This window comes from Podarcis filfolensis, assembly GCF_964270895.1.
Source record: "Podarcis filfolensis genome assembly, chromosome: 11".
NCBI lineage: Eukaryota > Metazoa > Chordata > Lepidosauria > Squamata > Lacertidae > Podarcis > Podarcis filfolensis.
This window is the reverse complement of record NC_139613.1, coordinates 35839835-35854351: the sequence shown is the minus strand read 5'-3', so window position 1 is coordinate 35854351 and position 14517 is coordinate 35839835. Positions and strand designations below refer to the sequence as shown.

Below are 14517 nucleotides of genomic sequence, written 5' to 3'. Positions count from 1 at the left end.
TTTTAAATTACAACGGAATTCAAACATTGATAGAAATGATGTCTCTAGCTACAATCCAGAGTGATATTCAGGCATGATGAAGTATATTGAACCCCCCCCCCCAACTCGGGGGGGGGGGGACAGTGGATAGAGTTGTATCTACCTAGGTTTTGCTCAGAGAAGACCCACTGAAATTCATAGCCTGAAGTTAGTTGTGCCCATAATTTCAATAGGTTTACTCTGAGTATGGCTAATCTTGGATACAGCCCATTGTAATGTTAATTTTAAAAAATTGAATTTTTGCACTTTAAGAACAAAGAATCATACCACCACATAAAGGAAGAGGTAACAAGCCTCAGGCTTTTTGCTGTTACAGTGTAATTTCCAGAATTGTCTCCAGTAAAATCTAAGTATTATGTGCACATTATGAAAAAAGGCTTTTAATCTAAGCCTAGACTAAGAAAAATCACAGAACTGCAATGTTAAATACTTACACACTTAAGCACGTGTGTGTGTGTATGTAAATTAAAGAACTAATGTTTAAAAGTAATTTTTGAAAAAAGTTTAGAAACATATTTGGCCATTTACCTAGAATCAGAATAGCTTTCTTAAAAACTGACATAAAAGTACAGGAAAAGTAATCAAGTGGGTAGTACAATGTACTTTGGGCACAACTTGTTGGTAAGATACAAAAATGGGTTAGAAATTAAAAAGATAAAAACATTCATTGAAACACACCTTCTTGTTAATGCTATTACTTCATCTTGGAACACATTCATAAGAAACATTAACAGTGTTTTGTGAAACATTCTTGCCTCATCTGGGGTTTCTGTAACAGGGACTGAATGACAAATATTACTGCAGTAAAGGCAAGACCTGGTGGGGAAAGCACAAGCAATAGTTAAGGGTCAGATAAATCAGGATATTTTCTGATCTTCCTTTCTGTCCCCACAGCCCAAAGTTCACCAGCTCCACTAAGGTGCCTGTGAGCTCCACACAGTGCTAACCTTTTCTCAGCTCTGGGTGCCAGCAGAAGACCTGTGTTTCCATAAAGTATCTAGAAAGATGTTTACAGACTGGCTACAGGGACTGACAGATTGTTTTTACTTTAAAAGTGTTGCTATTTTATTTTCTATGCATTTGTCATTGTAACCCAACCTGCACTCTTCAGATAGAGGGCGGGATATTAATTTTTAAAAAAACCAACCAAATAAATACACAAATCCCCAGTCAAATAAGGAATTGTAAACAGAAAGTGTGCTTTGAGCCTGATTCCACTGCTTGGGCTATGCATATGGAGCTTGCAGACAGGAATGATGAAATCCTATTGATTGAGAAAACCAAGGGCAGGATTCAGCACTCTGTGCTCCCCTATTCTCTCCAAAGAGCTAATTGTCTGGCTTCCAGCTTTTTACAACAGTCTTCATATATACAGACCGTATATGTACATATATGTATATGCTTTGCTTGTAATATATCACTTTAATTGTTAGCTGTTTTAAATGCAAACATTCAAGTTCTGAGGACTTTGCAATGAGCTCAAGAAATTCCTGAACCTAAAGAAAAACAGTAAACTTGAAAGTTCTTCACTGCATTTACTGACTTGGATCCAGTCTTGCCTCAGGAATAAATCCACTACAGTATCTGGAAACTCCCATGGGCAGGAGCAACTTCCTGCAATTCTTCATTCACCCTGCAGCACCTGAAAACATTCTTGGGAGGGTTGGGAGATCCTCCAGAAGTGTACAGAGATGTTGCCAAAAACCACTTATTCTAGCTTCTGCACATGGGACTAATCAGTTAGCAGAGAAGGAGTCTCCACTGGATCAAACTCCCCTCTATGAATGGGGGAAAGACCTTCCTTTGGAGATGGAGATGCCTAGATCCCATCCATCAATTGCTTTATCTTCATCTTGATGTTCCACATCCAGAATTACATTTCCATCAAGTTTTCCACCATTACTGTAGCTAGGCAGATGCCTCTGTGATTCTCACAAGCAGGGCATGGGGGATGATACAGCAATTCGCGATTTATAACAGTTTATATACTTACTCATCTTTAATCTGACTACGTCACTTTTAAAGCCATCTAATCTAGCAGTCAACACACTGTGTGGCACTGCGTTCCATAAACCAAAATTAATTATGCCTTGTGTGAAGTACTTTCCTTTATCTCTCCTGAATCCACTGCCAATCAACCTCATTGCATGACGCTGAGTTCTAGTACTATGAAAGGAAGAAAACTTATCTCTGTTCACTTTCTCTGCACCTTGCGTAATTTTAAAAACCTCAATCTTGCTTTAGTTCATATTTTTTTCTGAACTAAAAGGCTCAGAAAGCATAAGCCACTTTAGTCAAAAGTCAAATTAAAATCTTACAAATATAAAATATTTTTTACTTGAATATTTCAGGAGCTTTCTGAGCAACTGATTATACTTATGCTATACTGTAGTCCCGTGGGCTTGAGAAGTACTACACCTGACAGAGTGGTTTGTGAACACATACAAAAAAATAAAAAAATAAAAATCATGTGATGCATTTTTCAACCCAATTTTTCAAGGTTGAAAAATGCAGGCTAAAACCTCATTGACTTGACATACACACTGATAATCTGCTGAACAATTCTGACACAGTGCTCCGACTTAAATCTGTGGAACATTGTGGAAGGCATGCTTAAACCCCACTGAAATTAATAGCAAGTAAAATTGCCAATATCCAGACAGTTTTATTATCTGGATTGCACCCAAACTTACCTACCCCCTTTAAAGTAAGATTACTTATTTATTACATCTATATATCACCTTTATCTTCCAAGGAGATGAAGGTAGTGTATACGGTTTTCCTCCTCCTCATTTCATCCTCACAACAACCCAGTGAGGTAGGTTAGACTAAGAGATGATAACTTGCCCAAGGTTACCCAGTGAGCTTCATGACAGAGTGGGGATTTGAACCTTGGTGTCCCAGGTCATAGTCCAACACTCTAACCTGATTGCAAAAAACAACAACCCAAGCCAACATCCTTCACTTTTCCCTAATATTGGGGTGGGTATATATGGTTAAGAAATAACATTGTACGTATTCCATGAGAAGGAGTTACTTTTTTCATAGTCTACTGTAATTTCAGTGCCTCATTAAAAAGCACGTAGTTTATAAATCTTAGTTAACATTAACCATAGGTTTAGTATTATGAGCAAACTTGGATTCCCTCCATAACTATGGTTATGGAATATTTAGCATGCACAAGCTATAGAGCCGCAAGTGAACAGCAGCTCTTGTGTCTCCTTTAATGGAAATCAAGGTTTAAGTGATCATTTACTAGATGCATTAGCTTTAACTATGGTTTGTTAACCATACTGTAGTTTGTGCAAATCAGGCCAATGGAATTATTCCAGAGTGGTCTTACCTCACAAGCATCTCTAACAGAGGCCATGTTCCCCTCATGCAAACGGGACATTGAAGAACTTCCAGGTAGTACGTTAACATAGAAGGTGATTTCCAAGGAGGATCGTGTTGAAGAAGAGCATACATGATATGAAAGAACTGAACAGGAAGTGCAGGGTCTGAATTTCCCTGTAATCAAACAGGAACACATCTCAGTCTATCACTTTGTTCCAATCTTACACCTGTTGTTCCTGCCACTGAAATTAACTAGTTTGAGACAAATAAATGGTGTTTTAAAATACATACCACCCTTCAACAATGTTTCCACACAATATATATTTATCACTAAGCCATCTTTCTTTATTGGATCTGCCATTTAAGCAGCATTATAACCCACTTTTTTCTATCATGGAACTCAAAGTGGTGTATGTAGATTTCTCAGGTAATCTTTTACCTTTAATCCCAAATCATTAAGAATAATTTACAGTTACACAGTATGAATTAAAAGCCCATCAGTTTCAATGTGTTGGTGGGAATGAAGTGCTAGCTCTTTTCTACGTCAAAGACTGGCAGCCTAGAAACCTAGGGATACACCGTAGTGAAGGTCCTTAAATACAAAAGCTGCCTTATACCATTGAGTCCATCTAAGTCAGTACTGTTGCCACTGACTGGCAGCAGCTCTAGGTGTGTCTGCCAGTTCTACCTGGAGATGCCAGGGATTGAACCAGGGATGCTCTGCATGTAAAGCATGTACTTTACCAGTAAGCTACATACATTTCACACAGGGCAATCAGAAATGCTCCAGACTTGCATGCATAAATAGGAAGAAGGGCTGCTGTTTCACTTGAGCCTGGCACCCAGAGGTGGGTGGCTTGAGGGCTACCTGACAAATGCTCATTAGTTCTACCTACATGGATATATATGGGATACGGGAGGTGCTGTGGTCTAAACCACTGAGCCTCTTGGGCTTGCCAATCAGAAGGCTTGCAGTTCGAATCCCCGCAACAGGGTGAGCTCCCGTTGCTCTGTCCCAGCTCCTGCCAACCTAGCAGTTTGAAAGCACACCAGCGCAAGTAGATAAATAGGTACCGCTGCGGCGGGAAGGTAAATGGCATTTCCGTGTGCTCTGGTTTCCATCACGGTGTTCCGTTGCGCCAGAAGCGGTTTAGTCATGCTGGTCACATGACCCAGAAAGCTGTCTGTGGACAAACGCCATCTCCCTTGGCCTGAAAGCGAGATGAGCACTACAACCCCATAGTCGCCTTTGACTGGACTTAACTGTCCAGGGGTCCTTTACCTTTACATAGATATGTAGAGAAGTGACAGAGTTCAGTGGTACCTTGGGTTACAAACACCTCGGGTTACAAACACTTTGGGTTTGTACTAACTTTGCCCCAGGATGAGAACAGAAATCACACATCGGCGGTGCAGCAGCAGCGGGAGGCCCCATTAGCAAAAGCGCACTTCAGGTTAAGAACGGACCTCCGGAATGAATTAAGTTAATAACCTAAAGTACCACTGTACACAGCTTTTTCTAACATGGAAACAGGGTATACACATTGTAAACAGGGAAGAATGGCAAGCCAGATCTAGCTGCTGGAATTTGGTTTTGAAGTCAGAACTCAGTGTTCTTGGCCACTAAGTAATCACAGCCAACTCCAAAACTTTCAGTTTCTAGGTCTGAGAGTGGTTTGAAAGGTCATGGCAGCCCCATTTGCCCTTCAGTGCCATGGCATGGATGTCAGAATTCACAAGGAAATGGATGCAATTGCCTCCTGCTCCTGCAAGTTCCTTATTCACTGCAATGGAAAGTGCCTCCCCAACACAGTCTGCCAAACTGGCTAGCATTTCGATACTACAGGAAAGATTCATGTAGCAAAATCAGTGTGCATTGTGTGCTAAACACATTAACTGGGATTTTAGTGTGGTAAATACTAAAAACCATAGCATCAAACTAGGGGGAAAACAAATGGGAAAATAAGGTTAAAAATAAAAGCAACTGAAAAAGGAAAAACAACTTATTAACCTCTTTTACACTGACATCATACTTCATATCTGACAATAGTATTTAGTACCTACATAGTCGTATGAGCAAAATCCTTACAACAGCCTTGTAAGGGAGGTCAGTACAGTATTAAGCTAATTTTGAAGATGAGGTGCTGAAGGCACAAACAGTTGGCTAAGGTAAGGCAAGAGAAACCAGTGACCCGGCCACTCCTTCTTAGCCACTGCAATGTACCAGTTCTCATAATCTGCCATTCTCACCTGAAGTATGTGCTCTAGAAGAGAGTGAACAAGTTTAGCAGGAGGAATCAGATCTTTTCCAGATAAAAATTCTGAGATTGCAATAGGAAATAAGTGGTCATCTACTAGTTCAAGTATATTGTTGGTTCCTCCAGAACAGCGAGTATTTTTTACCTAGGGAATGAAAAACTAAGAATTACAAGATTAAGCACTGATCAGATACACATAAACATAAGTTAGGGTCATTTAAAGAAACTTCTAAGTTTGTTGGTTAATCGATTAAACTGTATTTGCATATGAACTGAGGCAATTCTAAAGCACAAAGAAAGCCTTTATTTTTAGAGAATGCACAAAACTGTCAAACTAGGTATAGTTTTAGAAGTCACATTTCCTCCAGTGTGGCAGAGAAAGAGAAAACAGTTATCCATAGTTTTTATAAGTAGTTGTATTAAAAATGACTGTTTTTAAACAGTCTGTTGCTTGATTAATTGGGACTCTTCTTTGGTTAATCAATTCTTTAAAAATTGATAAATCCAAGTTGAAACCCTAACACAAAGTGTTTACTTAAAATAATATATATATGGAAAAGAACAGCCAATTTTGTAACAAAAAATAAAATGCAAGGAACAGACTGCCCGCTTGCATCCCCCAACCCCACTAAGCCACTTTGACAGTTGATGGGGCCGTGCCCCCTGTCAATCACCCAACATGTCTGGTGACAATTTTTTCCCTTGTGGTGGGACAAGCTGAGAGATGGTAACTCCAAGCTTGCTTTTAACAGGAATCAGCTGCACAGCCAATCCAGTGGGCTTGAAGTTATTGCTTATTACCATTGACAGGCACTGATAAGCCCACTAGAGTTCGACATGCTCTGTTTTGGGCAGGGGTCAACTGCACTACTAAGTTCCTCCAAAGCATAATCAAGGAGGGCACTTTTAAGGTTCCTGCATCTCTACCTGCCCCACACCTGACATCACGTATGATGGGCATGGTTTGAGGAAAATGGCCTGATGGGCCAAATTGGGACCCCTGCCAGGCCTATTAGGCCTGTGAGCTGGAGGTTTTCCACCCCTGGCCTACTGGATTAACCCACTGGGAATAGCAACAGTCCTTTACCAATGTCATACCCCAGGTCTATCCCAGGTATTCCTCTAAATACTTTCCATCCTCGCATCCACCATATTTGCAGTTTAACACAGGATAGTAAGAAATAAAAATGAAAGTACTTTTTTGTTATTCATTTAATTATGTTGTATTGCAGAACATCTATTATTAAACTTAATTTTCTTAATGGGTGATGTACAGGTGGGTTTCAGGATTGCAATCTCCAAGGAATAAGTTGTTGGGAGGATCAGTGCATGACTCACTGGGGGCTTTCATAAAACAAAATTATAAACCTGGCATATACCTCACATCATTACTCTAGCTCACAGAGCTATCCCGAATCACAACTAGCTGCGTTCCAGATTTATAAATTGCATAACTCCCATCGTAAGCAAGAGGAGCAGCAAGTGCTGAATTACCATAAATTATACATTAAGCACTGGGATATCCCTTTGTGAATTTCAAAAGCTATAAAAAATAGATATGCTGTGCAGATATTTAAGCCTACCTAATTGCCCCATGCTGAGGACTCTGAAATGATCCAAAGGGCTGCTATGTAAAACATTTGTATGTGGCAATTTCTGTGGGCGTAGGATCTTTTCGTGTGAGCTCAGCTAATTCTCTGGATTGCAGACACTATCCAGCACACACAGATACGTTTAATTAAGGATGGATTCGCATTCTACATTGGCAGCAAAGCTTGTCATTTGAACACAAGGGCTTGCAATTCTAAAAAGAACAGATTCCCCAGATGGGAACCTGGAGTGCACCCAGTCAATATTTGTAAGCAAGACATGGGGAAAAGGGGCGGAGAGTCCATAGCCATAACCTCCTTCAGGTTTGAATACTCATACATATGTGGGAGTATCAATAAGCTGCAATAGAAAGACTGCTTGTTCTGCATTCATGCCAGTGCTTTTTAGGTGTTTTTTTCTATTGCCCTTGAAAGCAGCATTTGAAGTAGAATAAAGAAAACATGCATGCATGAATGTGCTATATATGTGTATGTTGAGCTGTGATAGACACACTATGAAGTCACCACCATTCGTAACCTTTCCTCTTTCCTTACTTAGCATAATATTTAAAGGTAAAGGCAGCATTTGTTGAAACCCGATCGCTAGCAAGAAACTAAAACTATTCCAGCATCATCTTTCTCTCTCTCCCCTCCCAGCCCAGTATCCATATCTTACCACATTTCTGCACTCAGTCATTTGGTCTATTTGAGTATATTTTCTTAGCATAGCCTGTAAATTAAAAGCAAATTATTGATTTAAAATAAGAATGTATGCTTACTCGAAATTTGTCAGTCATAGTGCATGGTAACAATACAAAGGAAATTGTTTGATCCTAAAGCTGTTTACTTGGAAGCTAGTTTCACCAAGTTCCGGGGTGACGACTGAGGTTTACAGTCATAGGTTGAAAGGAGATAGTTACTGAGGCATTTTGTGAACATCGTAAGAGGTAGTGGCAGGCTTTATAGGGAATTGCTGCTGAGTAAGCATATGGGGTAAAGAAATGCCATTGGATACACGGAATAAGTTGGGAGGGTCCTTGTTTTAGTCACACAGTATATCAACTGAGGTTCGGTATCAGCAGCATTTTGCAGTTCTTAGGAGATTCACTATTCAGACAATGTCCTTTCCAAGATCATTACCAAGCTATGGGTAGAGAGTTACAGGTAAAACACAAAAAAGTAACCAAGTAAAATTTGCCAGATGTTGGCAGACATCATACACAAACTGTGTATATGTGTCCCACAGCACAGAGCCAAACTCAGGTAATTAGACCGTATGCAATTGGATGCATATACTGAAAAAGTTTCCTCCATTCGATTTGAACAATTTCCCCCTATTGCAGGCCCCCCCCCCAATGCAGCCCTATACCCTCCAACATCCTACTGATCAAAATCGAGATGCTCATTTTCTGGGTCCTGAGCTCTCATGGGATCCAGCTGACCAGACCAAAAAACAGGACATTCTGGGATCCAATGAGAAGCCAGGATGGCTTCTGTAATTCCGTCATGTCCCACTCAATTCGGGACAGTTGAGCAGTATGGAGTCAATGATATTTGGGATGTAGGCAGAAAGGAAAGAGTAGTTGTTTAAGTAGACTTCTGCTCTTGTAACTGCTGGATGCCACTCATTAGCTAGGATCCAGCTGAGCCTATCACAAGTAATGACACATCTGCTTGTGTAGGGGGTGCTTCCACAATTTTCTTCCTCTAGCTGCAGTCCCCTACGCCACATCCCATGCCTTTCCAAAGGGCTCCCTATTGTTCATTAGCAGCTTTGGAAGGAAGATGGAAGTAGGGGGCAAGGAAAGTCCCATCACACAGGGGGTAACCACCAATAATTAATCCAAAATATTGATTTTAAAAATAATCCACCACATTTTCACTCTGTTTGCACCTCTACCAAAGTAGGTATCAGTTAACCTAGTTGTGCATAATATTCATCTCTTTAAGAGACTAAAGGGGGTGTAATACACCGTTTAAATATTAAGGTAGTTAAACCTAGAGATAGCTCTAATTCTCACAATGATTGATTTTTTGATAGAAAGAAGTCCCATTTGAAAGGTGAAGAATTTTTCCAGTGCGTGTTCTCTCCACCAGCTTAATAACAGTTTTTCATTAAAGCAGTATTGACAGATTGGGCCTATATCATTTTTGTATAATTCTAAAGCTTTTAAATCCTTTTCATTGATTTATCACATGGCATCATTCCTTTTGTAAGAATTCCTTTCATGATTCCTTCACAAGACCTCATGCATTCTCTGTTTTTCACTATTTGCATTTGTAATAGCCATTTCATCTTTGGACCTGCTCTGCTCAATGAGACTTTAAGAAGTGGATCCCAACCTCTATACACTAGTTTAACAACAAAGGCAAAATTACACAGTGCAAGCAGTTTTCTTCCACATTTATTTCTGTGGAGACTTTTTTCTTCAGTTGACTTAAGCTATAAAAGTAATAAATGTACATAAGACTAGTTTTTACCTGTTCAGAATATATATGCTTTATAAGTTCATTTTTCATTTCAGCAAGATGCCTGCCAGTCATCACCTGTCTTGACTGTTTGGGTTTAAGATGGTTCTCCTGGTATTTTTCAGTATCACTTTTAATTTCCTTCTGGGTGATAAATGCAGCATATTATTGTCTGTTCAAATACAGAGAGGCCATACAGCAACACAGACAATTACAGCTAAAACACTATGGGTTGGATCCAGCCTGGTCTTTTGGTGAATGGAATGACTTCTTCCATTTGTTGTAGGAATTGAGATCCAGAAGAAGCCTCCCCACTGGAAGAAAGTGCCCAGTGCCTTCTGTCATCCTGTTCCAGGGAATCTCCTGATTTTTCTGAAGCAGCTTTTTAGGGGCTCATTTTCAGGGGTTCCTCCTGCAGGTGGTCTGGATCCAACTCAAGCAATTTGGACTTTTCCTAGTGGTGGCTAAACTGTGGCCCTCCAAATGTTGCTGAACTGCAACTACCATCATTCCTGGCCATTGGTCCTATTGGTGGAGGATGATGAGACCTGGAGTCCGACAACATCTGAAGGGCCATTAGTTAGCAACCCCTGGCTTAGAGAGTACAGCTCTATTACTGAAACAGCTGTGAATATGTGAAAATATAATTAGAAAGAGAGCTTTTTTCAAGCATTCAATATCTTCAGGAATTCAATCTTCAGGAAGGCACACACAAGGCTTTCAATAATATGCTGTTAACAACCACAAGAAGAGGCCCAAGGAAGTGAATGATTTCCATTCCCATCTGGATCCTGAGTTGGATAGAAAGGTGCATTCTGCTCAAGACTTTATGTTAATGGGATTGCAGACATAGACAAAATGCACCAATCATGTTCAACTACCAAGGGCAACTCCAAATCCAGTGCTGAAAAAAACATGCTTGCAACCCTGTTAGATGTGGGCATTCAGTTAGGTGATCAACATACATAGTGTACTGATCCAGAGATGTGGTCTGAAGTCCTGGCAAACATTGTCACAAAGTCTCCAACTCCAACCTTGCCAGGATTTGCTAGCCTCAAACACACAAAAGCAAATCACGGTCCAACATTTCCTTAATGCTGCTATACTTCACTGTCTTGTATGCAATCTAAGGTAGATGATGGATACAATAGCAGTCTGATAATTTTCACTCTGAAGTATTCATGAGAATTTAAATGCTTCGAAATAAAAATCAGAGTTGAAATATTAATCCAATGATAATTTGGCTTAAATTGGACTCTTAAATTTGCCACAAATCAACAGCTACATTTAAAAGAATGTATTTCAATTATGATTCTCATTATATTAAGTGTACTTGCCTCTAAGAGATAAATTTCTAAATAGCCAACTGGACAGTATGGCACACCAATGAGATGCTTCTCTCTTTCTTGATCTAATGCTGGGTTATTAGTTAACACATGAGTAATGTCCTTTGGTGCACCTAATGCTGCATAGACTGTGGCTTTTCCTGCTTCTAGAACTCTGTAGGAATGAAACAATATAAACTTGATGAAAATACAAAATGTAACTCTTATTTTAAAACCTACACAACATACAAAAAAGGAAACAAAAATCTACTCTTCAATTCTGTGGTGGGGGTGAGGAAACACATACCTAAAAATGCAGTTTAAAAAAATCAGAAACATGCATATTTGCTTTGTCACTGCATTAGTTTAAAACTGAACAGATTTCATATAGTCAAAATGCTTGATTCGGTGGTTGTTTTTAAACTGATCAACAGAAATTACTACCGGATTTACATGCGAAGAGCCAACTGTGTGAAAAAGTCCCATGTGAAAACCAGGGGCAGAAACGGGAATGACCATAATAGACAATATTCATTTCCCATTTTTTCTTCTCTCCAAGTAAGTTCATTGTTCTTCAGATGGGCGCAACCTAATAGAAACACCAAACCTAACACACACACACACACACACACACGGAAATGCAAATACGGCCTAGGAAGCACAGTGGACATAAGAAGATCCTTTCACACAAAAATTAATTCAGTTAGGATTTATCCACACTTTACAGGCACGGTCAACGTTTTAATGTTCTCCTTTTTTTGCCCCTGCGAAAACCTGCTCTTTAAAGTTGAATTGGAGCCAATGTCAATCCATGGAAAACCTGAACTGCTTTTTGTTGCTTGGGCACAGAACTTTGAAGCATGGACCTGTGCAGGGCACCTGTGTGGATAAGCCCCAAATCTCTAACGCCAGATTATTGGCTCCTGTGTGTAACCTAGGCCATCTTCACTCTAGTCAGTATGAACACCTGGCCCCATTCTGCAACCATATGACGCAAACTGCAATAGTGCATCCCACTCCTTCCTTTTTCTACCTATAGTTTGTTGGGCAGCACAATGAGGCTGCTGCTTCCTCTCCTTCACTGTAGCTAAATGAGGGTGAAAGCACCACATGGACTCCCCCAAAGAGTTTATGTTGGAAAATCAGCATAACACAAATACATGTGGGAAAGGGGCTGCCAATTCTGCTGGAGATTTCTTATATGCCTTTTATCAAATACTTGAGGCTTGCAAGGGCCTATGTCTGTATGACAATGAGTGATTTGAATTGTACAGTTCACTGGGAAAGGAAACTAATTTTAATTTCATTAAGAAAAGGACACTTCAGGTACAACAGTACAGGTGGATTTGTAACACTGTAATACAAGCACCATCTCCTCCTGTTAAGCCCCCACAATCAACCATGATGGGGAGAGCTATGGGCAGAAAGACAGAGAAGCAAAAGAAAAGTAGTAAAATAACTGCTGAGTTTAGCAGTGAAAACAGTAAATTAAAAATAAATTCTGAAGAATATACAGTATATTGAAGGTGCACAGGACAGCATACATGCAATTACCTCACTTTATCCTTACAATCCTGAGATCATTTGTCCTAGGTCTCCAACTGAGCTTCTAATAGAGATTTGAACCCAGGTCTCTGTGGACCAAGTCCAATACTTCCCAATGAATCACACTGTTTGGTTTTGGAATTCATTATTATATGTGTTCCAATTACTAAAAACATATTCAAGATCTTTGCAAGACAAAGTTGTAGACTGAAGAAAAGGACCTTTTGTCCACATGGAAGTAACCCTTGTGCAGATTCTTCTACGCAATCGGTTGTGGTATTGTTATTTAATTTTCTGTGCGGCTGGGTATCCCTTCTAACTCACAGGGGGAAAACCCCCAAACATCCAAAATGTACTTCACAAATCATAGCAAACAGTTTCTCCTACACCAATATTATCTCTATATAAATAAAACATTATAGTTGAAGCAACCCTGTAGCAGAATTGCTGTGGACCAGAGTAAGTGAGAGGGAGGAAAACACCCACAAAACTATTTTCATCTAAATCAAAGTGAATTAACATATTAATTTCTTCAGTTTTAAGAAGTCTTATCCTACCTTCTCAAAGAATCCTCTAGTTTATCACCATTCATAACAAGGAGGACAACTTTCCATCTGTGAAAGGCCCCTGCAGCACCAGAGCGTATCAGCTCTTCGCGCCATCTTTTAGGTGCAGATTGCATTTGAGGTGAATAATGGGAGACTTTTTCGATTTTATATCCCCATTCGTAAGTTGTTTCATCAAGCCATCTGCCACTTTCAGCACTATTAATTATGTAGTCCTTGGTTAGTATCCACTTTCCTGGAAAGCAAATGAACTGTCATCCACAAAAGAATTTTTTTCTGCAGACAAATGGCAATCACATGAAGATCAAATATAAAAATTAGTAACAACCTCTGTTAGGGCAGGAAAAAGGGGATCTTAATGTAATTTCTTACTACAGTAGTTGACCTTTTCTATAACGTTAATTTTTTTTGGCACATTTTCATTAAAAATAGTGATCCTAATTTTTTGGGTAAGAATTCTTTAGCTTTTTAAAAAAATGTGTCTATTCATTTTGTGAAACTTTGTACTAATTAACATTTCATGCTTGTACACTAGTTTCTGTGCATAATATATTCTCAAAAATGTAATATATTTACTTCCAAGTGTAAATGTATAGTATTGCAGCTTTAATCATGCTTTCAAAACACTAAGCATTCTTTTTGGTGGGGGTGGGGAAATGCTTTGAAAAATCAACAGATTTTTTGCAAAGGACTGAAAGCAGGAGAATAAATGCCTGCCCATTCCTACACGTGGATTCTTTCTTTAAGAAACCCCCTCTTTTATTCTGCATTAGCATATTTCAGATATATTATTCTATGTTCTGTCAGCATGTGCTCTAAAAGAAAAATATAGCTGATAGGCACTCATACTTCTGAAACTTTTCATCTTCAAAATGTGAACCATAAATATCACACATCCACCAGCTAACATACTCTGTAAAGTTTAACTATAGCCATGCCCACCCTAATTCTGGAGGCCCCTATAACCTTAGTCAAACATTAAATTTTAGAGAGAATTATTTTATACCAGCAGCTTCCACCTCCAAAATTGATTTCTCTTCTATTAGCACATCATGTACTCAACATGCTAGCTTAAATGTGATTTTGATGGTATTGTCCCCTTTCCTCCTTTGCCCAAACCTTATTTTCCCATTCTTTCAGGGTTCAAATCAGTAACAGCAGCACCATACGCTTTACATAAAAACGAACTACAGCATATTTCATAGTGAAGCAGCTAAAACTGTGATCCTAATCAATTTTACAGCCGAGCCGAGCAGATTGTGCCATTGCAAGGCAACGTTTTACCAGATGGTACTTCTATAGGTGCTAGCTTTGCATGCCAGCAGTCATCTGATGGAAAGGGAGAGGGAGGGGAAAGGTACTCTCAGCCTCTTTGTTTAGGAACCATTAC

The 14517-nt window shown here is 39.4% G+C and overlaps 1 protein-coding gene across 5 annotated transcripts in view; it reads right to left on the bottom strand.

Annotated features, from left to right (window-relative positions):
* Window positions 1-14517, bottom strand: part of SLF1 (SMC5-SMC6 complex localization factor 1) — a 32525-nt gene that overhangs the window by 13180 nt on the left and 4828 nt on the right. For 4 of the 5 annotated variants that reach the window (XM_083576687.1, XM_083576690.1, XM_083576688.1 and 1 more), the window contains 7 exons: window positions 13119-13362; window positions 11029-11191; window positions 9704-9835; window positions 7899-7952; window positions 5626-5778; window positions 3383-3549; window positions 718-855 (listed from right to left, as the gene is read on the bottom strand). In XM_083576687.1, coding sequence (XP_083432813.1) covers window positions 718-855; window positions 3383-3549; window positions 5626-5778; window positions 7899-7952; window positions 9704-9835; window positions 11029-11191; window positions 13119-13362 — 1051 coding nt within the window. The remainder of the gene's footprint in view (window positions 1-717; window positions 856-3382; window positions 3550-5625; window positions 5779-7898; window positions 7953-9703; window positions 9836-11028; window positions 11192-13118; window positions 13363-14517) is intronic. The other variant, XM_083576691.1, reaches the window with a different exon arrangement.